A 26,442-nucleotide genomic window follows, 5' to 3' on the forward strand; every position below is an offset into this window, starting at 1 on the left:
TTTTTGGGTGGAACACCACTTTAAGAGCAGAATGGCTCTGATTCCTATCCAGGCCTTCATTTTTCCTCACCTGACTGCCCTGCCAGCTACATCTCTCTAGCTGCAGGTACCCTTCATTTGTAAATGGCTCCAGGCCTGTAAAAAAAAGCAGACTGTATTCCCAGATTCCATGCATTGCTATCTATGGCACTCAAGGTGGGAGGCTGCTCAGCACAGAATAAAAAAAGAAACTGTGCAACCACCCAGAAGCACTCTGAAAAGTCTACTGAATCTACCTGCAACTGATTCTATAAATAACAGAATAAAGATAAACTAAGAAGACCTTCTGGCTTAACACATCTACAATGATGCTGCCAACACATTAGCAATTCACTGATTTAAGGACAATTCCACCCAAAATATGTGTGTAGTTGTCTTGTGTGTGCAGCAGGGGTGTAACTATAGGGATCATAATTGCAACCTGGCCTCATGCTCCAGTGGGCCCATGTGGCACCCCCTATACACCTACATAGGAGGGGCCCCATATAGAGGACCCAATGCCCTCCATTTTCCTCCTGCAGCAGCTGAATGCCTGCAGGAGGGAAAGGAGGAGACGCAGGCTTTCGGTGGCCCCAGGACAAAAATGGAGGGCATTGGCTCCACTATGCTATTCTGCCCCTTTTATCCAGGGGTACAGTGTAGCCGCTCCTAAAAAAAACAGTTAAAAATATTTAAACCTAAAATTGTAAAAAAAAAAAAAAAAAATACAATAGTAAAAAGATAAACTACAATAGTAAAATAAAATTAAAAATTAAAATAAAAAAATACTGGCAACAGTGACAGATATAAGGGTCACAAAGGTCACACTTGTGACTGGTGCGTTCCACCAGGTGGATCCAAAGACGGCAGGAAGGGGGCCTGCAGTGGGACTGTAATAAAGGCCCCCCCGACGGGAGTAATGGGCCATAGGCTCGGAGGGAACAACCCCAGGATCAGAAGGAAGGGCCCGGCTAGGAGTCAGGGGGGCTCTTCAATGGTTTCGTGCGGCGGGGCCCTGAAGGTTCTAGTTACACCACTAGTGCACAGCAGTGGCTGCATTCAGTTGACCTCCACTTACCCCATCCTACATGTTCTTCTACTGTACATACTCACCATCTTTGTAAGCGTGTGGCTGGGGCTGTCTCTGGGGAAAGGCATGAAGTGGACTGGGGTTGACTGCATGTGACCTTGTGGCCTCCAGGTAGTTTTCCTGACACTCGTCCCTCCTTCACTGGCATGTCCCCACCGAGATATTAAGGAAGTATTAGCTGCAAATCCATTAGAAAATAAAATTAGACAACCCTTAGCAATTAAATGCTCTCTATCTGTAAATCTTTTACCTTAGCTCTACAATTGGTATACATGGTCACTTGCAAATGTAGAGAGAAAAAGCCAAAAAAGGAGGTGATCTACTAACCCTTCACAGTGAGATCCAAACCACCACTGTGTTTGGGATAAACCCTTACTAGAAGGCAACTTACTATAAAGACTGTGCCCCTTTTTTGGCTTTTTCCCTCTACATTTGCATGTGGTTCTTGATTTTAGCACGGACTTTCCTTTGGACTGGAAATACTTATATTTATATTCATTTATATACTCATCCATAACAATTGTGTGGCACTTTTGCACCTCGTTCACAATTTTTGTGCAGTGTTTTTGATGGTTTCATAGAACTATTAGCACTGAGCATCATGCGTGTTTGAATAATTACATGGTTTAATTCAATTTTATTTCGATATAGATTAGCGCAACACTCATATTTATTATTATAAATCACATATCAGGATATTATGCAAGCTGCTTTTTTCTTTTGGTATATTGCCTGAAGCATGGACTTTTGATCGTTTAAAACATGGACGCTTAGCCTTTGCGATCAGGTTTGCCTATTCTGTTTTTGAGGTGGACCAGATCGGACAGTCCATTCACCCTAATGTCCCATACACACAGTCGGAAGTCCGATCGGTTTATGTTGTCGGAAAATCCGATCGTGTGTGGGCTCGGAATTTCCGACGGAAAAAGTTTGAGATCTGGATCTAAAACTGACTTTTTCCGATCGTGTGTAGAGAATTCCGATGGACAAAGTGCCACGCATGCTCAGAATAAATTACGAGACGAAAGCTATTTGCTACTGGCCTCTTTATAGTCCTGTCGTACGTGGTTTACGTCACCTCGTTCTGAACGATCGGATTTTCCAACAACTTTGTCCGACCGTGTGTATGCAACACAAGTTTCGGCCAAAATCCGTCAGAAAAAATCCAACGGATTTTGTGGTCGGAATGTCCGACCGTGTGTACGGGGCATAATGCCCCGTACACACGGTCGGAATTTCCGACGGAAAATGTGCGATCGGATCATGTTGTCGGAAAAAATCCGATCGTGTGTGGGCTCCATCGGACCTTTTCTATTGGATTTTCCGACGCACAAAGTTTGAGAGCAGGATCTAAAATTTTCCGACAACAAAATGCGATCATTTAAATTCCGATCGTATGTAGACAATTCCGACGGCCAAAGTGTCACGCATGCTCAGAATAAACTAAGAGATGAAAGCTATTGGCTTCTGGCCCGTTTATAGTCCCAACGTACGTGGTTTATGTCACCTCGTTCTAAACGATCGGATTTTCCAACAACTTTGTGTGAACGTGTGTATGCAACATACGTTCCGGCCAAAATCCGTCTGAAAAAATCTGATGGATTTTGTGGTCGGAATGTCCGACCGTGTGTATGGGGCATTAGACTGGCGGGTGTAAGTGGACTTGTGTCCACCCGCCTACCTCCAATCCGGTCTGCAAAAAAAAATGGAAGGGGATCCATCCTTCTCCGTCTAGGTGGATCAGACAGGGTGTAAACAGACAGCAAAGTCCCTAGAGCAGAGTCCATCCGTGTCTGCACTGCAAAAACGGAGCGGACGCGGACCTGTCATCCACATGTTCTGCTCCGATCAGCACCGGACAGATCATTTGCTGATCAAAAGAAGTCCACATTGTGTGAAAGGGGCCTTATAGTGCTTACTGACTATGTCAGGGGTTTCCCAAAGTGGTAGTAAAGTATTTTTATTACTTGTAACTACAGGTAAGCCTATAATAAGGCTTATCTGTAGGTTCGGTGAATATCTCCTAAACTTGCACTGTTTCTTGATGGTTTAGTATAGTAGACGGTGATGTCACCATTGCATGCATTTTGAAGGGACCTGTTCTCCCTTCAGAGCTCCGTGCCGCAGTCGGTGACACCCACGTGCATGTGCGGGAGTGACGTCATGGCGGCTCGGCCAATCAAACCGCTGGAGCATGTGAACCCGGAAAAAAAGACATGGTGAAGATGGAATCCCTGTTAGTAGTGACAACACACCACTAGAGGGTTTCGTTCTAAGGTAAGCATTTTATAATGTGCTAGTATGTGTTGCATACTAGCACCCTATGCCATTGTCTTGCAGGTTTTTTAAAAACATTTTAAATGGGTGTGGTTTACTACCACTTTAAAAGTTTTACAAGTTCAGACCGCAATGGATTGTTCAAAAATGGAAAAGGTTTCCCTATGAGGTTTTGTATTGCAGCAAAAAAAAAATAAAAAAAAAGTAAATTGTAAAAATATATTTATTACAAAAGTTGAACATACAGAAGCATAAATATCTGTTAAAACATGAGCTAATAAACATACATAATGATACAGCCTGGAAGTAAACATGTAAAACATAACATGATATAAATATATATGATCATACTAGAAACAAAGCTGACGTGTTTCGACCATATGTAGTGGAGGTCTTCTTCTGGGAGAAAAAATACAGAATTCTAGAAAATACAATATATGAATGAGCACACTAAAACTCAAACAATAATGTAAAATGATTTTAACATATTAAATTAGAAATATTATAATTATATTTAACACTGACAGCTGTGAAGAAAGCCTCCCAAGTATTGTGCCTAAGGGTCTGTTCACACCAGACGCAGTTCCGTTCAGTTTCGTGTGCTTTTTTTCTGCACTAAAAATGCATGCACCATGTTTTCCATGTATTCCAATGGCTCTAGTTTCCACTATGCAGTGATTTTCTGGTGCAGAAACTGACCGTAACTGACTGTATTGGTGCAGAAAAAACGGAACTACATCTGGTGTGAACTGGCCCTAAAAGATTTGCTTGAGAATCCACACAACACAGCAAGGACTGAAAAACCCCCCGTGCCACGAAAGGGCAGATGCCCACAGGGCCAGAATCAGGACCTATAAGAGGTCGCGCTTGTACCCGTACCGACGTGGCCTCTTGTAGAAGTCTTTATTTTTCTCCTAGAAGAAGACCTCTCCTACATATGGTCGAAACGCGTCCGGGTTGTTTCTAGTATGATCATATATACTTAAATCATGTTTTGCATGTTTACTTCACTACTGTATCATTATGTATGTTTGTTAACCTCATCCACAGAGCTCATGTTTTAACAGATATTTATGTTTCTGTATGTTCAACTTTTGTAATAAATATATTTTTACAATTTACTTAGAATTTTTTGCTGCAATACAAAATCTCATTTTTTTTGTAAGTGGGCAAACTTACAAAATCTGCAGGGGATCAAATAATTATTTCCCCCACTGTAACCATGTATGACTGAAGGGAAGGCCGGAGTTCAGCTTTAACTTAGGACAGCTTTTTCCCTGTACATTTTATTGTTGAGAACATAAGAGAAAAAGAATGTTTGCATAATGTTTCTTAATGCAACATTAAGATCAAGTGGTTTTCGCTCAGAAAGAAATTAGCTTAATGGCGACATTTTCAAAGGTTTGAGTTCATAAAAATTTGGAATGACATTATGTGGGTGTTTGACTCTCAAGCCACATACACAAACATAACCCAGAGAACCCAGCATATTTGTTGGCACGGTGCGGTTAATGGAGATAGGAGATATTTTTGTTAGTTTAGCTAGTTATCATTTACTGCGGCAGGGCAGCATGGCCAGGCAGGATCACATACATGTACCTCATCCTGCCTCTTCCGGGTTAGAGGTGCGCACCGCCGTTCCTGGTCCCTGGCCGATTTGAGTGACTAGGGCATAGGGTTGCCACCTTTTCTTAAAGTCAAACCCGAACGGGGTGCACAGCAATTTCTTTTTTTTTTATAGTATAAACATAAATGTTGTGGTTAAATCATATGAAGTTAATCACAAGAGCCCCCCTTTACATTAGAGTCCACAGAGTTCCCATTTTACATCTGAACTTGCATAGTTCCCTTGCACTGTAAGGGAGAAATCTGGAGACTCTGATGTAAGGGAGAAATCTGGAGACTCTGATGTAAGGGAGAAATCTAGAGACTCTGATGTAAGGGAGAAATCTAGAGACTCTAACATAAGGGATGCTCTGGGAACCCTGATCTAAGGGGGAACACTGAGAACTCTGATGTACGGAGTGGACCCTGCTGTAAGGGGGAACACTGTGGACTCTGATGTAAAGGGGAACTCTGATGTAAGGGGTGCTCTGAGAACCCTGATTTACCTTACTGTACTCACTCAGAGGCAGGAGAGAGAAGGGGAGACTTCAGTCACAGACAGAGAGGGATGGTGAGCTCACTCACCCCTTGGCATTCGGCACCTCTCATCCAGATGTATCTGTGGCTGCTGGGCTTCAAATTTCCCACCAACTAATGTCTGTGTGTGTCTGTATGGGGGGGGGGGGGGTTGGGGGGCTGTTAGTGTTGGCTTTGGGCAGTGTGAATAAGAGTGTAACAGACACTCTTAGCTTAGACAACTTCAGCCAGCAACCCTGCTGGGAAGCCATAGTCCAGCCTGAATAATGTGTCCGGGTTTCAGGCAGTCTGAAACCCGGAAGCATGATTCAAAACCTGAACTGTCCGGGTGAATCCTGCAATGTCAACAAATCTGTTATGAATAAATATTATCCATAGCAGCTGTGTTTCCAATAGTGATGCTGTGATTGGCCCACAGCAATCACATGATACCTGGGCCATGTGATAGCTGTGGGCCAATCACAGCACACAATAGTAAATCACAGCTGTTATGAATGTAGCTAATTCATGAGTTGAAAACATTGCTGTTACAGTGATCATCATTGTAATAGCAATCAAAGTGTAAAAGAAAAAAATAAATTCTGATCACCATGCAGGGTAGTACAGCGTCAGTATGATGGAAGTGTGTAATATATATATATATATATATATATATATATATATATAGAGATATATATATATATAGATATATATATATATATATATATATATATATATATATATATATATATATATATATATATATATATATATATAGAGATATATATATAGATATATATAGATACCGGTAAGTATATATATATATATATATGTTAAAAAAATCCTTACAAAAATGTTAAAAATTTGAATAAAAAAATTATTAATTTTTTTTTTTAACCTACTGTCACCAGCCAGTATCCCTGATCACTGGCACACCAGACATTTGATGACACTGTGCCGCACTGGTGACGGTATGTAAAAAAAAACATAAAAACTTCAAAAAAACTCGACTTTGCTTTTGTACGATTGCTGACAGCTGAAGTGCAAACAAAATAGTTACGGTAGGTATCGGTAATTGGTAGAGTACTAAAAAAAAAGTATCGGTATTCGTATTCGTTATTAAAAAAAAAAATGGTATTGGTGCATCCCTAATTAGAACCCTTGTTGGGTTCAAACCACACCACACACACCTTCTGTAGACCCCTTTGTAGGGCTGGGTGCATAGCAACATGGCGACACCGTGTAAATCCATAATGAAAGCCAGCACTCTAACTTGATATGCAATGTGACCGGTCACTGGAGTCCCATATCAGCACAAAACACTTGTCACTGCAATATAAAGGGGGCCTACGTACCCCCAAAAACACTGGTATTTCTGTGCTTATATAGAACTCCAGCAAACGGTCACAACATAACATAACATGAACGCTTTATTATTTGCGTTGGAAAGGTGAGCTAACCCCCTTTACGTGTTCATAGAGGATTTGCCGAAAATTCTGTTTTAATCATGGTGGAGTTGAGATGCAGAGAAGACAGGCTTTTGTGATATTTCAGGCCCGCTCCCGTCAGGCTGTCAAACCCGTCACATTTAGCGACTCTGTAAGTCGGCCTGCTTTGAGCGGCGGCACTTTTGGAAGCTATACAGCGGAGTGACCTAATTTCTACAAGGCGCCGTATCAGACAGAGGATTGTCCTAGCTGCCGCTGGATCATTAGGCAAAAAAACTTCTTATCTTCCCGTGTGCAAACATTAATATTAACACATTGCTAAGGGGACAGACTTATGTAAATCCACACACACAGCTCATTGTCAGAGGAGCTTATTAGAAAATCAGCAGAATGTAACTGGAAGAGGCAGAAGAAAGAGACACGGGGTCACTGGCTGGAGGAATAGCGCAAAAAAAAGACTTGAAGCGTTCATACTTCTACTCTAAGCCCTTGTACACACGGTCGGAGATTCCGACAACCAAACGGATTCCGACGGATTAATTCCGGAAGAGGTCCGGAAGTGATGTCACATACACACGGTCGGACTAAGTTGTCGTAAAATCCGATTGTACATAACGTGATGACGTTATTTCGTTAAGACCGGACTATGTTCAGGCTAGTAGCCAATAGCTTTCGTCTAGGAATTTGATCTGAGCATGCGTGGCACTTTGTCCGTCGGAGTAGGCTACACATGATCGGAGTATGTCTGATAGGAGCATTTTGTCTGCAAATTTTACCGGCAAGTTGGAAAAGTTGGTCCGTCAGATATTCCGACGGAAACACTCCGATGGAGACCACACACAGTCGGAATATCCGACAAAACGGTCCGATAGGAAACATTCTGTCGGAATCTCCGACCGTGTGTACAAGGGCTAATACTATCCAAATTAAATCACTACACCATGAAGAACAGAGAGGGCAGTAGTGAGTGACCCAAACTTCTATCTGCGGTTTCTCCTACCGCCACCTTTAACAGACTCGTGTTTCAGGTAATGGGGGACATGCTTCAAAATACACTGTCACCATGCCCAAACAGGGCAAAGTGACAATGGGGGTTATTAACTAAAACTGGAGAGTGCAAAATCTGGTGTAACTCTGGATAGCAACCAATCAGCTTCCAGGTTTTATTGCCAAAGCTTAATTGAACAAGCTGAGGTTAGAAGCTGATTGGTTACCATTCGCAGCTGCACCAGATTCTGAGTGCTCCAGTTTTAGTAAATATCCTCCCCAATGAGGGTTATTAACCACTAGGCATCCGCGCTATAGCTGAAAGACGGCTGCAGCGTGGGCGCCAATTGCCAGAGGCCGTCCTCCTGTTTACTTCTGCATTGCACGCTCCCGCGAGCGAGAAAAATTAATAATTTGCAAAATTTTATCACAGAAACAAAGAAAAAAATTTTTTTTTTTTTCATACTTAATGTGATTGTAGCCGTATTAGTGCAATTGTGACAGAGAAAATTGAGTACTGTCCGTGATACTTTTTTTATTTGCACTAACATACAATTTTTCAGGACAAGCTTTCGGGGTATGTCCCCTTCTTCAAGGTCCAAGCAGTACTGATTTACAAATTTTTAAGCAGAATGTAGAAAAAAAAAAAAAAAACACCTCTTTTGTTGTTTTTTTTTTTTTTTCTCTTTTTTTCTCTTCTTTCCCTCAGAGGTGTTTTTTTTTCTACATTCTGCTTAAAAATTTGTAAATCAGTACTGCTTGGACCTTGAAGAAGGGGACATACCCCGAAAGCTTGTCCTGAAAAATTGTATGTTAGTGCAAATAAAAAAAGTATCACAGACAGTACTCAATTTTTTATTTTTCAAAATTTTTAGTCTTTTTTCATTTATAGCGCAAAAATTAAAAAACCCAGAGGTGATCAAATACCACAAAAAGAAAGCTATATTTGTATGAAAAAAAGGACAAAAAATTCATTTGGGTACAGTGTTACATGACTGAGTAATTGTCATTCAAAGCGTGAGAGCGCTGAAAGCTGAAAATTGGTCTGGTCACGAGGGGGGTTTAAGTGCCCAGTTGTCAAGTGGTTAACCACTTCAGCCCCGGAAGGATATACCCCATTCCTGACCAGAGCACATTTTGCGATTCGGCACTGCGTCGCTTTAACTGACAATTGCGCGGTCCTGCGACGTGGCTCCCAAACAAAATTGGCATCCTTTTTTTCCCACAAGTAAAGCTTTCTTTTGGTGGAATTTGATCACCCCTGCGGTTTTTCTTTTTTGCGCTATAAACAAAAAAATAGAGACAATTTTGAAAAAAAAACGCATATTTACTTTTGGCTATAATAAATATCCCCCAAAAAATATAAAAAAACATATTTTTTCCTCAGTTTAGGCCGATACGTATTCTTCTACATATTTTTGGTAAAAAAAAATCGCAATAAGCATTTATTGATTGGTTTGTGCAAAAGTTAGGCTGCTTTCACACTGCAGCGGGAGCGGCGTCGGCGGTAAAGTGCCGCTATTTTTAGCGGCGCTTTACCGTCGTTTTAGCGGCGGTGTGCGGGCGCTAGCGGGGTGGTTTTAACCCCTGCTAGCGGCCCGAAAAGGGGTTAAACCCGCCCGCAAAGCGCCGCTGCAGCGGCGCTTTGCCGGCGGTATTGCCGCGGTGTCCCATTGATTTCAATGGGTAGGAGCGGTATAGGAGCGGTGAATACACCGCTCCTTCACCGCTGCAAAGATGCGGCTAGCAGGACTTTTTACACTGTCCTGCCAGCGCATCGCTCCAGTGTGAAAGCCCTCCGGCTTTCACACTGGATTTAAAGGGGCCGGTTTTTTTCAGGCGCTACACAGGCGCTATTTTTAGCGCTGTAACGCCTGAATACCGCCCCAGTGTGAAAGCAGCCTTATAGCGTTTGCAAAATAGGGGATAGTTTTATGGCATTTTTATTAATAATTTTTTTTTTTTACTAGTAATGGCGGCGCTCAGCGATTTCTATCGTGACTGCGACATTATGGCGGACAAATCGGACAATTTGACACATTTTTGGGACCATTGGCATTAATACAGCGATCACTGCTATAAAATTGCATTTATTACTGTAAAAATGTCACTGGCAGTGAATGGGTTAACCACTAGGGGGCGGAGAGGGATTAAGTGTGTCCTACGGGAGTATTTCTAACTGTCTGGGGGATGGGCTTGTGTGACATGGACACTGATCGCTGCTCCCGATGACAGGGAGCAGACAATCAGTGTCCTGTCATTAGGCAGAATGGGGAGATGCTGTTTACATTGGCATCTCCCTGTTCTTGAGCTCCGTGACACGATCGCAGGTATCCCCGTGGCAATTGAGTCCGCGGATCCCGTGGGCACGGTCACAGAGGCCGCGGCAGGCGCGCGCGCGCACGGTGGGAACTCGTACGTTACTTTGGCCAGCTGTGCCATTCTGCCAACGTATATATGCTGATAGCAAGTGGTTAACTAAAACTGGAGAGTGCAAAATCGGGTGTAAATCTGGATAGTAACCAATCAGCCTTTAGGTTTTATTGCCAAAGCTTAATTGAACAAGCTGAGCTTAGAAGCTGATTGGCTACCATTCACAGCTATACTAGATTCTGAGTGCTCCAGGTTTAGTAAATACTCCCCCCCCCCCAATGGGGGTTATTTACTAAGACTGGAGAGTGCAAAATCTGGTGAAACTCTGCAAAGTACCCAATCAGCTTCCATGTTTTTTTGCCAAAGGTTAAAGTGATACTAAAGGTTTGTTTTAAAAAAACAAACATGTTATACTTACCTCCTCTTTGCAAGGGTTTTGCACAGAGCGGTCCGATCCTCCTCTTCTGGGGTCCCCCATCAGCGCTTCTGGCTCCTCCTCTTTTTGAGCGCCCCCCACGGAGAGAGCTGCATTCCAAGGGGGCACCTGTGTGGGCGCACTCCTGAGTCCTGCTGCTGCGTCCATTGACACAGACAGCAGGACTGAGCCCTGCCCCCAGCTTACTGGATTTGATTGACAGCACTGGGAGCCAATGGCTCCTGCTGCTATTGATCTATCCAATGAGCATCCAAGACACCGGCTGGAGCTGCTGTGCTCAGTCTCGTCGCTGGAAAGTTTGGGTTCAGGTAAGTAAAAGGCAGGCTCTGGGGGGCTGCTGCAGTACGGAAGATTTTTCACCTTAACCTTCCTGGAGGTACAATTATGTCAGATTTTTGAGTCTCAAAGCGGTACATTGTTTTGCATAGAAATTAGGTGTTTTATATTGTAGGCCTGTCATTCTTAGGAATAACTCCAAACAAAAGTCTAGTAGACATCCCGGGTTTGATAAAGTTTGAAACACGGAATCATAAATTATAATATAATAAATAACTATCAATATTTATCAAAAATAATAATATAAAAATAATAAAATGTATTCAATAATGTAATCAAATCAAAAACACTGAAATTAGCTCAGTCGGCGAATTGTCGTCACTTCCCACATTCCCTGCGAGCGCAGCGATGCACAGGGACGTGGGAAGGAATTACTTCCTTTGTGTCAGGTCTCTCTCTTCTCTCCCAACACTGCAGGCCCAACTTTAAACACTTATTCAAGTCAACAAGTAATGGCTTAACTTTCTAGATAAACTTTCCCACACATCCAATGCATATACAGAGCCCTAAATATGTGTGTGCGGATCCGTATGGCACTAGTAGCTTTAGTCCTTTTGAAGAAAGGATAAGGTTTGGTGTCTTCAGCTAGCCACTTTTGTTGGTGCACTTAAACTCCTGGATAGCAGGCCCAAACAACACAACTGGCCCAGCTTAATCAATTGAAACAGGCAGGATGCTCCTCAGCAAGGTGAGAGGACAATGATGTCTGTATACAGTGTCCCAGAAATGGATAGCCCTATCCCTTATCCCTGTGGTACAAGTGTCAGCAAGATGACTACCAGCAACGATGTCTGTATACAGTGCTTATACTCCTTCTATGGTGCAGTGTCTATGTTCTCTGCAGATCGGCAAAATGCTCTCTCATGTGGCTAAGGATCAAATGAACGTCCTGGAACTGCAGGCTTTCCCAGTGACCCGACTAGTCACCTCACACTGGAATGCTTTACCGTCGGTGCAGGTGCGCCTCGATATGCACCTGGAATCCCCCTCTCAGGCTGGACATCCCAACTGGCAGTGGAGGCCTTAATCGCGTGGGGAGATCACCTGAGAGACAGCATCTCTCCTTCAGGTCTGATCTCTTTCACTGCCTCTTGGTCACTCGAAATCGCCTTATGCCCCATACACACTATCAGATTTTCTGCCGAGTTTTTCCTTCAGGTTTACCAAAACCATGTAGTGCAAGGGCCTGCCTGATTGCATACAAATTGAAACTCCTAAGGTTTGACCTCATATTATATGGTTTTGGTAAATCTGAAGAAAAAAATGATAGTGTGTATGGGGCATAAGGCGATTCTGAGTGACCATGAGGCAGACCTGAAGGAGAGATGCTTTCTCTCAGATGATCTCTGTGTATGGGGCTTCAAATAAGCAAGATGGAGTCAGGGCCGGTGCTACCACTAGGCAAACTATGCAGCCGCCTAGGGTGCACTGCTGCCTTGGGCGTCCGGCAGCTGGTTTCCCTGCTCTATGTAAGTTTTTGGTGCTGTATTATAAATAACTCTGTAATAAATGTAATATCCTCTAGTGGGCGCTGCTGGGATAAAGCATGCACAGGGGGATGCAGGGGATGCCTCTACTGCATGTTACTCAGGCAGCCGTGCTGTAGCGTCATTATAGAGGCTCAGCACTGGAGGACATGTCCTGATGGAACAGAAGCAAACATCCTCTGCGCACCTCTATGATCAGTGCTCTCTACTGCACTTGCATGCTTCCTCTAGCGCCGGCTCCTGTCACACTGATGCTCGGGCAAAGGGGGTGGATTCAGGGGCGGAGCCTGTGGGGGCGGCAAAATTAGGTTTCACCTGGGGTGTCAAAAATCCTTGCACCAGACCTGAAGAGTCTTGTTTCCTGCCACCTAGAGCATGCTGGCTCTTGTATTTCTGTCCCCATAGAAAGATATGGAGTTGTTTCAGATAAAGACTATACATTGCAGAATCCTTTACATCAGCTGCTTGTTAAAGCCCCATCAATAGTTTCCTGTAACTGCTCCCTTCTTCTTCCTGCCAATAGGAACACAGGGAGGAGCAGAATAGCCTGTGTGAGTGATAAGGTGGTGGTGGAGGTTGATGATGCAGGAATCTAAGGTCATTACTAGTAGGACAAGGAGAGGTCATGGAGGGAGAGGGTTGATATGGTGGTGGTTGATAATGAAGCAATCCGGGGTCATTGCTAGTCTGACAAGGAGAGGTCATGGAGGGAGAGGGTTGCTATGGTGGTGATGGAGGATGATAATGAAGGAATCCGGGGTCATTGCTAGTATGACAAGGAAAGGTCATGGAGGAGAGGATTGATAAGGTGGTGGTGGAGGTTGATGATGCAAGAATCCAGGATCATTGCTAGTTTGATTAAGGGTCATGGGGGCAGAGGGTTGATATGGTGGTGTTGGTTGAGGATGATTATACAAGAATCCAGGGTCACAACTAGTAGAGACTACACATTCCAGAGTCCTTTGCATCAGCTGCTTGAAAAAAGCCCCATCAATAGGTTCCTGTAACTGCTCCCTTCTTCCTCCTGGCAACAGGAACACAGTGAGGAACAGAATAGCCTGTGTGAGTGATAAGGTGGTGGTGGAGGTTGATGATGCAGGAATCTAAGGTGATTGCTAGTATGACAAGGAGAGGTCATGGAGGGAGAGGTTTGATATGGTGGTGGTGGAGGTTGATGATGCAGGAATCCAGGGTCATTGCTAGTATGACAGGGAAGGGTCATGGAGGTTATGGAGGGAGAGGGTTGATATGGTGGTGATGGAGGTTGTTAATGACGGAATCCAGGGTCATTGCTAGTATGACAAGGAGAGGTCATGGGGGAGAGGATTGATATGGTAGCGGTGGAGGTCGATGATGCAAGAATCCAGGATCATTGCTAGTTTGATTAAGGGTCATGGGGGCAGAGGGTTGATATGGTGGTGTTGGTTGAGGATGATGATACAAGAATCCAGGGTCACTGCTAGTAGAGACTACACATTCCAGAGTCCTTTGCATCAGCTGCTTGATAAAGCCCCATCAATTGGTTCCTGTAACTGCTCCCTTCTTCCTTCTGGCAACAGGAACATAGGGAGGAACAGAAGAGGCTGTGTGGGTGATAAGGTGGTGGTGGAGGTTGATGATGCAGGAATCTAAGGTGATTGCTAGTATGACAAGGAGAGGTTATGGAGGGAGAGGGTTGCTATGGTGGTGATGGAGGATGATAATGAAGGAATCCGGGGTCATTGCTAGTATGACAAGGAAAGGTCATGGAGGAGAGGATTGATAAGGTGGTGGTGGAGGTTGATGATGCAGGAATCCAGGATCATTGATAGCTTGATTAAGGGTCATGGGGGCAGAGGGTTGATATGGTGGTGCTGGTTGAGGATGATTATACAAGAATCCAGGGTCACAACTAGTAGAGACTACACATTCCAGAATCCTTTGCATCAGCTGCTTGTTAAAGCCCCATCAATAGGTTCCTATAACTGCTCCCTTCTTCCTCCTGCCAATAGGAACACAGGGAGGAACAGAATAGCCTGTGTGAGTGATAAGGTGGTGGTGGAGGTTGATAATGAAGGAATCCAGGGTAATTGCTAGTATAACAAGGAGAGGTCATGGAGGGAGAGGGTTGATATGGTGGTGATGGAGGTTGATAATGACGGAATCCGGGGTCATTGCTAGTATGACAAGGACAGGTCATGGAGAAGAGGATTGATGAGGTGGTGGTGGAGGTTGATAATGAAGGAATCCAGGGTCATTGCTAGTATGACAAGGAGAGGTCATGGAGAAGAGGATTGATGAGGTGGTGGTGGAGGTTGATGAGGCAAGTATCCAGGGTCATTGCTAGTATGACAGGGAAGGGTCATGGGGGCAGAGGATTGATATGGTAGCGGTGGAGGTTGATGATGCAAGAATCCAGGATCATTGCTAGTTTGATTAAGGGTCATGGGGGGAGAGGGTTGATATGGTGGTGATGGAGGTTGATAATGACGGAATCCGGGGTCATTGCTAGTATGACAAGGACAGGTCATGGAGAAGAGGATTGATGAGGTGGTGGTGGAGGTTGATGAGGCAAGTATCCAGGGTCATTGCTAGTATGACAGGGAAGGGTCATGGGGGCAGAGGATTGATATGGTAGCAGTGGAGGTTGATGATGCAAGAATCCAGGATCATTGCTAGTTTGATTAAGGGTCATGGGAGGAGAGGGTTGATATGGTGGTTGAGGATGATGATACAAGAATCCAGGGTCACTGCTAGTATGACAGGGAAGGGTCATGGAGGAGAGGTTTGATAGGGTGGTGGTGGAGGCTGATGGTGCAGGAATACAGGGTCATCGCGAGCGTAACAGGGAATAGCAATGAGGAGAAGGTTGACAGAGTGCTGGAATGGAAAGTTGGTGAGGACAATGCCCTGTTATGCCCTGTTGGTCCTCTTTTCCCAACACAGGCCTACTAAAGTGTCTTTATATGTATCTTCTTGCCTGTGCCGACGTTCTTAAAATATTGCATAGTGAGGAGCGACATCTAGTGGTCAACTATTTCTAATTCAGAATTCTAATGCTGTAAGAGGTAGTTTATGTACCTTACTTTAGGTCCTGTTCCCACTAGCAGATACTTTAGAACAGTGTTTTTCAACCTTTTTTTCAGTCACAGCGCCCTTGAAAAGTATTTTCAGCCTCAAGGCACCCCAGTCTAAGGATTGGTTCAACATTAAAAAGTGTACACATGGACATCTACAAACATCTTGCTCCTCTAGCAAATTTCCATGATGAAAAAAACAAAGTCCAAAGAGAAATGGAGCAAGGGTGAGAAAAGTCCAAAAAAATCCTGTGGCTCCTTCAAGAATCACAGATAGATCTCCATGACCAAGAAAAACACAGACTGGAGGTAGCCGAACCGTATAGCAAACCATTTAACCACTTCAGCCCTGGAAGGATTTACCCACTTCCTGACCAGGCCATTTTTTACTATACGGCACAACGTCGTTTTACTAAGAAGAACACTGAGGGAACACACATTTAACCCCTTGATCGCCCCCTAGTGTTAACCCCTTGCCTACCAGTGTCATTTACACAGTAATCATTGCATTTTTTTAGCACTGAACGCTGTATAAATGTCAATGGTCCCAAAAATGTGTCAAAAGTGTTTGATCTGTCTGCCGAAATATCATTAAAAATTGCAGGTCACCGCCATTACTAGTAAAAAAATAATAAAAATGCCATAAATCTTTCCCATAGTTTGCAGACGCTATCAATTTTGCGCAAACCAATCAATATACGCTAATTGCGATTCTTTTTTTTAGCAAAAATATCAAGAAGAATACATATTGGCCTAAAATGATGAAGAAATGTGTTTTTCAAAAACATTTTCGGGGATATTTATTATAGCAAGATGTAAAAAAAATATTATTTTTTTTTTCAAAATTGTTGCTCGTTTTTTGTGGATAAAGAAAAAATAAAAACCGCAGAGGTGATCAAATAGCACCAAAAGAAAGCTCTATTTTGCGGGGGAAAAAAAGTATGCAAATTTTGTTTGGGTACACCATTGCATGACTGCGCAATTACCAGTTAAAGCAACGTAGTGCCAAATTGTAAAAAGTGCTCTGGTCAGGAAGGGGGTAAAACCTTCCGGGCTGATAAACTGTTATTTTCGGTTTTCGGCTAAGTGCATCCTGAATTTTCAGTACCAAAATTTCCATTCGGTGCACCCCTACACAAAATGAATAAATAATAATGATAACAATAATAATACTAATACATTATTAATAGTATTATTATTATTATTATTATTATTATTATTAATAGTATAATTTTTTTTGTTATGCCGCGTACACACGACCGGTTTTCCCGTCGGAATAAACTCCGAAGGTTTTTCCGACGGCGTTCCGATGGAGTTCCGCTGAAACTGTCTTGCATACACGCGATCACACCAAAGTCCGACCAAGAACACGGTGAAGTACAACGCGTACGACGGGACTAGAAAAAGGAAGTTCAACAGCCAGTAACCAATAGCCTCTGTCTCGTACTTGCTTCACAGCATGCGTCGTTTTGGGTCCCTCGGAACAGCATACAGATGAGCAGTTTTCCTGATAGGAATTGGTTCCGTCAGAAATATTTAAAACACGTTCTATTTCTAGGTCTGTCAGAATTTTCGTTAAAAAAAAAATTCAGATGAGGCATACACAAGATCGGAATATACGATGAAAAGCTGACTTTTTCTGTCAGACATTCCGCTTGTGTGTACGCGGCATTAGAGTTTGGGTGTTTATTTATTATTATGAATAATAATTTATTTAATATATTTTTTTAAGGTTAGGGGTTAATTATTATTTATTTATGTATTATTAAATATTATTAATTAATTTAATAAAATGTTTATATATTTATGATGATTTTTAGTTATTTGTTTATTTACTTTACATTTTTTATTCATATAATATTACTATTTTTTTTTTTTTTTTTGAGCAGAACATTGCGCATAAACACATAGCAAAACGTGCGAATACGCATAAAAATCAGTAATTTCTATGGGAATTTAAAGCGCACACATCTGCCCAATTCGAGCTACAAAAAAAAAGCTCCAGAACTTTTTTGAGCGTCAGGCGTTTGGCTTCAGGTGACTTGGAGTGGAGATGTGAACCTCCTCCATAAAGATTTTTTCTTTCTCCTCCAGCATTTTGGAGCTACAAAACATGGAGGTGTGAATGGGGCCCCTACCGGGTCGGGGGAAAGGGGTCTTTTGCAGAGATCCGGTCTCTTTGCCTTAAATGGGAAAGTTGAGAGGGCCTCTTTAGGTGCGCTTGTTGCTTTCCCTCTGCCCTGCACTTTAAAATCCGAGTCCACTTTACTCTGCACACAGTGGTAAAAAAAAAGGGTTACCCCAATTTCAGCAACATTTTAGGTAAAGGGCTCTAAGAACCGAGTCACGATTGTCCGAGAACAGCTTTCATTTCTTTCTTCTCTCAGCAGGCCTTCTCACATAACATGAGGCACGACCCACTTCTCTGCCAGCCCTTCATACCCAGCTGGCACTTTGTTACCAGGATTAGACCCTTTGGAAGAAACGATTATATATCGTGATCTGGCGACGTGGACTTGCTGTTCGGATTTGTACTGAACGTCGGGTCCTTCAATACAAGAGGATTTTTACAGTTAAACCCCTTCATGCCTAAGCCTTTTTCTGACACTTGTTGCTTACAAGTTCAAATTTGTATTTTTTACTAGAAAAATGACTAAGAACCTCCAAACATTATATATGTATTTTTTAGCGGAGACCCTAGAGCAGCCATTTTCAACCAGGGTCCCGTGGAACCCTGGGGTTTCTCCAGAGGTCTTCTAGGGGTTCCTTGAGCTGTGGCTGATGAACCACCTTTTTGATGGTGCCTACAGAGTTCAAGGTTCAACATCACTTATCCAAATATCTTTTTAGCTGTCTTTAAAGTGGTTGTAAACCCTTACAACATACTTTGACCTACAGGTAAGCCTAGATTAAGGCTTACCCTTAGGTCCAAGAAATATCTCCTAAACCTATACGGTTTAGGAGATATTTGTCCGAAGACAGGCACTGCATGCGCCGTAGACAGCGGCGCGCAGGCGCACTGAGCGTGGCATTTTCAACGACGGAGCTGGCGCGCGTGTCGGCTCCCATACACATGCGCGGGAGTGACGTCCTCGCGGCTTCGCCGAATGACAGCGGCGGAGCTGCGAGACCCCACCGAGAAGATGGATGCACCGGACTACAGGGGACAGCGGTGACTTCGCTGGCTCCTGTGTCAGGTAAGTGACACATAATGGGCTACTATGCGATGCTTAGTAGTCCATTATGCTTTGCCTTTGCAGGGAATGAAAGAGGAAGTAAACTCATCAGGGTTTACTTCCTCTTTAAGGGTGGCATTCTGAGCACCACTTTAAGGGGAACATTCTTCCTATTGACCATCAGTATAAGGAGCATTGTTCCTATTGACCCCTAATGAATTGGTTTTAGTAAGGGTTCCTCAAGACATGAAAATTATTTCTGGGGTTCCTCTAGGGTTAAAAGGTTGAGAAAGCCTGCCCTAGAGAATGTACACTGTATTCGAGCAGTGGCCTTTCAAATGGAATTTTTTTGGAAGTACCGTATTTATCAGCGTATAACACGCACTTTTTTCCCCTTAAAATCAGTGGAAAATTGTGGGTGCGTGTTATAAGCCGATCTCCGCTGATTGTGAGTGGAGCGATCGCAGCCGAGACACATAGCCAAGTGTACTTGGCTAGGCATGGCTCCACTCGCAGTCATGCCCAGTCCCGCCATTGGACCTGTGTTATGTCCATCATAGGGCAGGAGTGGGCGTGACTGTGAGCACAGCCGAGAGGAGCCGAGTACACTCGGCTATGTGTATCTCGGCGGCGATCGCTCCGCTCTGCCCAGTCTCAGCGATCTCAGTGGCACAAATTTTAAATCCACCCAGTAACAAAGACAAAGCTGCAATGGACACTGTGGCAAGGCTGCACTGGGGCGAGGCTGCACTGACAAGGCTGCAATGGACACTGTGGCAAGGCTGCACTGGGGCGAGGCTGCACTGACAAGGCTGCAATGGACACTGGGGAAAGGCTGCACTGACACTGATAAGGTTGCACTGATGGGCATTTAAATGTAAGTTTTTTTTTTTCCTTAAACTTCCCTCCTAAAAGTTTTTTTTCCTTAAAATTCTCTCCTAAACTTGGGGCGCGTGTTATATGCCAATAAATACGGTAATACACTTTCATAAATTAAAGAAAATAAAACAGTAGTAAAGTAAGCCCAATTCTTTTGTACAATGTGAAAGATGATGTTATATTGAGTAAATAGATACATAACATGTTATGCTTTAAAATTGCGCACGCTCATGGAATGAAAATGAAAATCTCCATAGGCGACGCTTTAAAAATTTCTACAGGTTGGCTTTTTAGAAATTCAGAGGAGGTATTGCGCTAGAATTATTGCTCTCGCTCTAACGATTGTGGCACTACTTCATATGTGTGGTTTGAAAACGGTTTACATTTGTGGGTGCGACTTGCGTATGCGTTTGCTTATGCGCACAAGCTCGGGGGGACGAGGACTTTAAAAATGTTTTTTTTCTTATTTATTTTATTTTAGTTTTACACTGTACCTTTATTTTATTATTTCTATCACTTTTATTGCTGTAAACACCCCTTGTGACAGTAATAGACAGTGACAGGTACTCTTTATGGAGGGATCTGGGTTCTATAAGACCCCAAATCTCTCCTTTGGACTTAAAAGCATTTAAAACGCCAAGTTTGGCTGTTTTGAATATTTGTTTTTGCTTTTAGGTTACCAGATCCGAGACTCAATCAAAGCCGATTGTGGCATTGTTCGGGACTCCGGGCAGCCGTCAGACGTGCCAGCTGGTAGCCCGGTCCTCCCAGAGGGATGGGAGAGCCCGGGCAAGGCACGGAAGGCAGCGAGGGGGACATCCCCTCCCACTGCTTGTGATAATGATCGAGCGGCTGCTTAGCCGCATCAATTGTTATCATATGAAAGCTGACCGTCGGCTTTAAAAAGCGGTGCTAGGGTGATGTCTGCAGCCGCTGGCATCACCCCTGTACAACCCCTTTAAGCTGAAGACTGCATATTTGCGTTATGTTGGTGTGAAGGGGTTAAAGAAGAACATGCAAAAGTCGAATAAAAAAAATGCGCACTGCCATTTGTCCAGTACATCTTCTGAACGAATGCACTTTTATTATGGGCATATTATATGATATGGCCCTTAACTTGTTTTTTTCGGCCCTTGGGGCACCATGCCATCCACTGACACCAATGATGGGGCACCAGTCCTCCCACTGACACCAATGATGGGGCACTATTCTTCCCACTGGCACCAATGATGGGGCACTTTTCCTCTCACTGACATCAATGATGGGGCACTTTTTCTTCCACTGACAACAATGATGGGGTACTTTTTCTTCCACTGACACCAATGATGGGGCACTATTCTTCCCACTGACACCAATGATGGGGCACTATTCTTCCCACTGACACCAATGATGGGGCACTATTCTTCCCACTGACACCAATGATGGGGCACTTTTCCTCTCACTGACACCAATGATGGGGTACTTTTTCTTCCACTGACACCAATGATGGGGCACTATTCTTCCCACTGACACCAATGATGGGGCACTATTCTTCCCACTGACACCAATGATGGGGCACTATTCTTCCCACTGACACCAATGATGGGGCACTTTTCCTCTCACTGACATCAATGATGGGGCACTTTTTCTTCCACTGACACCAATGATGGGGTACTTTTTCTTCCACTGACACCAATTCGCTATAGTCTTCCTGCTTTTCCCCCCGGCCAATGAGGAAGTTATTAAGACCTGATTGGCCGAGAGGAGAATCGACCGTATTGGCCAGAAACAGAAGCAGGGAGGAAGCCGCCGAAGCTGCCCGCGACCTGGACCGGGCTAGTGGGCAAACAGGCGGGTGACGGGGGGTTGTTCGCCAATCGCTTGAGCAAATGGGGAGGGGAGGCGGGGGTTTTTGACCGTGACTAGGTGGTTTCTCTGCCGACACCCCCCAAAAATGGAGCACCAACGGCCACTGACGCCTAGTTACTGGTCGTTTCTCATGTGTAAATGTACCTGCAGGTTGATTCCGGCCACAGAACTTGTTCCTTATAAACTAGTGTAGGGGGAGCATTATACTGCGACTGATCTCTTTCTCTATTCGCATCTGTCAGACGCTGAGCTAATATGCGCAGAGCAACTGTGCCCTTAGCAACAGAACACGGATGCTGAAAAGGACCCAACAGCTTGAAGGACATAAGCAGTCTGCAGCTACACAAACATTTCAGGCATTAGGATGCTTTCGGCAGCGGTGTCCTATTGCTGAGGATGTATACACTGCATAAATCTCACACTTCATGTCTGCACAGGTATATTTTTATAAACTCGATGTTCCTATATAGGAATGCCCCACCATTGCCATGTATGTTGCACCCCCAATGCCATGAATCCAGCACCCCCATTGTCATGAATGCAGCCCCACCATTGCCATGAATACAGCACCCACATTGCCACTGCCACCCATCAGTGCCACCTATTGGTGCCCTTCAGTGCCACCTATCAATGCTCTTCAGTGCCGCCTTTTGGTGCATACCAATGCCATCAGTGCCCACCAACACTACCTATCAGTGCCCACCAGTGCCGCCTTATCAGTGTCGCCTTATCAGTGCCCATTAATGCAGCCTATCGTGCCCATTAGTGCAGCCAATCAGTGCCTATCAGTGCCCATCAGTGTAGCCCCATCAGCGTACATCAATGAAGGAGAAAAAATATCTGTTTGCAAAATTTATGAACAAAATATAAAACAGTTTTGTATTTTATTTTATTTTATTTTTATTTGGTCTTTTTTAATTCGTTTAACAAAAAATAAAAATCCCAGTGGTGATCAAATATCACCAAAAGAAAGCTCTATCTGTGAGAAAAAAATGATAAAAATTTAATTTGGGTACAGTGTTGTATGACCGCGCAATTGTCATTCAAAATGTGACAGCGCTAAAAGCTGAAAATTGGTCCGGGCAGGAGGGGGGTTTAGGTACCCAGTAAGTAAGTGGTTAATACAAAGCCCCGCCTCATATTATAAGCAGAACAGTCGTCCAATGGCAGCGCAGGAGACTGGACTTCTGGACTATTACAGAGGCCGCGAGTAGACAGGAAATTCTCCTGTATGTACGGCACTCGTCCCACCCCCTCTGAGGCAGCCAGTATATATATCTTCTGTGGCCCCGGCACTCAGAGATTCGTTGGGGGCCACAAAAGATATATATGTCCAAATTACCAGGCGGGCCGTTCGAAACCGGAACGTGGGGCGCAATTGGTATGGACATGCCTGGTGTAGATATACAGCCCGACTAACATTGTATGAACAGATTCCACATTCATAATCTTACTACCTTATACTGTTACAGCAGTCAAGCTGGGTATATACAAATAACTGTTTAGTCCAATGGTCTCTAAACTTCGGCCTGGGGGCCAGATGCATGCCTCTATCTGGCCCTTGTTTTATCCACTGATTGCTGGGGAGTAATTGACCCGCCCCCTGACATCAATGAAGGGGTACAATTCCTCCCAATGACACCAACGATGGGGCACAATTCCTCCCAATCTTCCAATGCTCTAATCCCAACGCACACTTTCCTGTAGAAATGGCTGTGCATGTAAACGGGTGCTGTAGCGACCAACGGCTGGTTTTTAGGCATGTGAAGGGGTCCTGCGTGGCTCTGAAACGTTGCAGTCTGCTGTAACAATGCAAAATAAAGCTCTGGACCCACTCTGGAGATGCTTGGTGTGCTGGTGACATTTGATTTCTTTCAATTCCCCCCAATGATACCAACGATGGAGCACAATTCCTCACAATAAAACCAATGATGGGGCACAATTCTTCCCATTGACACCAAGGATGGGGCAAAGTTCCTCCCAATGACACCAACAATGGGACCCAATAACACTAAGGATGGGCCACAATTCCTCCCAGTGACCACAATGATGGGGCAAAATTCCTTCCAATGATACCGACGGGGCAGAATTCCTCCAAATAAAACCAATGATGGGGCACAATTTTTCCCAATGACGCCAACTAAGGGGCCCAATAACACCAATGATCAGGCACAATTCCTCCCAATGACACCAAGGATGGGGCACATTTCCTCCCAATGACACCAATAATGGTGCCCAATAACACCAAGGATGGGGCATAATTCCTCCCAGTGACAATAAGGATGGGGGCACAATTCTTCCCAGTGACACCAAAGATAGGGCACAATTACCCCCAGTAAAACAAACAAGGGGGCATTATTTTTTTACTACAATTGGCCACAGTTTGGGCCCCCTTAAATTCTTAGCCCTTGTACACACGGTCGGAGATTCCGACGGAATGAGTCCTATCGGACCATTTTGTCGGATAATCCGACTGTGTGTGGACTCCATCGGACTGTTTCCGTCGGAGTATCCGACGGACCAAGTTTTCCAACTTGTCCGTAAAATTTTCCGACAAAATGCTCCGACCATGTGTAGCCTACTCCAACGGACAAAGTGCCACGCATGCTCAGATCAAATTCCTAGACCAAAGCTATTGGCTACTAGCCTGAACGTAGTCCCGTCGTAACGAAATAACGTAATCACGTTATGTACAATCGGATTTTTCGACAACTTAGTCCGACCGTGTGTATGCAACAGTTTCGGACAAAATCCGTCGGACAAAAATCCATCGGACAAAATCCAACGGATTTGGTTGTCAGAATGTCCGACCGTGTGTACAAGGGCTAAAGGAGAGGAAACTGGCCCTTTGTGAAGAATGTTTGGAGACCTCTGGTTTAGTTTAATAAGGTTTTAGGGTTAGTTTACACCAGCAGTAGGTGCGCGTTGTGGTCCATCAGGGTCTCTGCACTGCTAATGTGCCATTCTTGGTACATCGCACTGTTCACAGTTTTTTCTTTTCAATTAACATTATTGAAATTTTACAGAGACAATTCCTTACTGCAATTTCCTGCAGTGATGTGCGAGTTTCCATTCCCCTGCTCTACCGCTGGAAAAAAGTACTATACGCAGTATTTGTTCAGTACACACTGCCCGCACACCACCACAACATGGTGGAGGGAACCGGGCACACCAGAGACAAGGCAGTTTACAATGCTGCACTCTGCTGAGATAGCTGCCCAACGCAGTCCCACTACATCTGGTGTAATTGTACCCCTAAGGGCACCCAGAGCACTCACTAATCAGTGCTCAGTAACAGAACTGGTCACACACCCCTCCTCCCATCTCTGTAATAGAGATCTGTGTGAGGATACTTGTGCTGAGGAGTATGGCTGATACATAGCTATGCCAGGACAGGAAGCATCATACTCAAGAAAAAAAGTATTTGAAGTGTTAGCACCTTTTCAGAAAAAAAAATGAAAAGGTGAAAATAACACCCTAAACACCCCCGGCCTCTGATGTACTTATTCCTGTGTGTGATGAACTGTCAGTGCCCACGCAATCGGTCTAGCAGTCTGGGGATTCAAAATCCCCACTCTTCTTCCTCTTTCTGCAGGGCTTCCAGGACGGATTAGAGTGATTATGATTGGTCAGCTCCGGCACAGGGGAGCGTCGATTTGCTCTGTCCGAGAAGCCCTGTAAAAAAAAGTCACACAAAGTGTACACACAGTTGGACTTTTCGAAGGAAAATGTGTGATCGGATCGTGTTGTCAAAAAATCCGATCGTGTGTGGGCTCCTTCTGACTTTTTCCGTCGGAATTTCCAACACACAAAGTTTGAGAACAGGATCTAAAATTTTCCGACAACAAAATCCGATCATTTAAATTCCGATCGTGTGTAGACAATTCCGACACACAAAGTGCCACACATGCTCAGAATAAGTTGGCTCCTGGCCCGTTTGTACGTGTTGTACGTCACCTTGTTAAGAACGATCGGATTTTCCGCCAACTTTGTCCAACCGTGTGTATGCAAGACAAGTTTGGCACAAAATCTGTCGTAAAAAATCTGATGAATTTTGTTGTCGGAATGTCCGACCGTGTGTACAGGGCATTAGTCTTCAACTTGACTACCAAGTCCCTGCTGAGTCCCCATTGATCTTCGTCCAAGTTGTGCATTTTCCCATGTTTTAACTTTTAAAAATGCTGCAAGTTCAGAAAAATGCCAGGAGATCTGCCAGAAATCCAGTGTGCTTCTAACTTCCTGTTTGGTCTGAGAACACCGTGCCTTTTCTCCACTGAAATCACAGCCAGTCTTGTCAGACCTGCCTGCTGGACTACAGAACTCCACCTATTCCCCACCAATCTCTGTCCTACTCTGTATGCATACGTTGATTTCTTTACCAGCAAAACAATCCTGCTGCTTTGATTCCCAAGACCCTACCCACGCACCATGTTTAGAGAGAGAGGCTTTTGGGAGATGTAGTTCTGGAGGTGTGCTTACTTCAATAGGAGCTGAGCTCCCAACAGCTACCCCTGCTGAGCTTTTACGAGAATAGTAATGATGTCATAGGGTGTTCAAAAAAAAAAGTTGCTTCTCACAACGGGAACAAGAAAAGGAAAATATTTTTCTGGAATGTGACCTGGAGCAGCAGTTCCCAACCTTTTTTTTTTTAATCATGGCATCCTATAAAATTATGAAAAAATCTTAATCATAAATGTTACTTATGGGAAACATGAACCTTGGAAAAATGCCTTGATTAAATGAACTTCACAGTAGAAGCCCCCTATCACATTAGAGGCCCCCCTTAACATAAGAGGCCCCCATTATATCAGAGTCCCCCCCTTCACATTAGAGGCTGCCATACATAGGTCCTGCTATCACATCAGAGGCTGCCATACATAGATCCTGCCATCGCATTAGAGCCCCCCTTC

General features: G+C 44.0%; 1 protein-coding gene across 1 annotated transcript in view; it reads right to left on the bottom strand.

Moving 5' to 3' along the window:
* Window positions 1-26,442, bottom strand: part of PRR19 (proline rich 19) — a 106,218-nt gene that overhangs the window by 13,523 nt on the left and 66,253 nt on the right. Inside the window, exon 3 of the mRNA XM_077456622.1 lies at window positions 1,132-1,286. Within this exon, the coding sequence (XP_077312748.1) occupies window positions 1,132-1,286 (155 nt within the window). The remainder of the gene's footprint in view (window positions 1-1,131; window positions 1,287-26,442) is intronic.

This window comes from Lithobates pipiens, unplaced genomic scaffold, assembly GCF_037356315.1.
Source record: "Lithobates pipiens isolate NorthernLeopardFrog02 unplaced genomic scaffold, aLitPip1_a1.2 Scaffold_27, whole genome shotgun sequence".
In the NCBI taxonomy this organism is placed as follows: domain Eukaryota; kingdom Metazoa; phylum Chordata; class Amphibia; order Anura; family Ranidae; genus Lithobates; species Lithobates pipiens.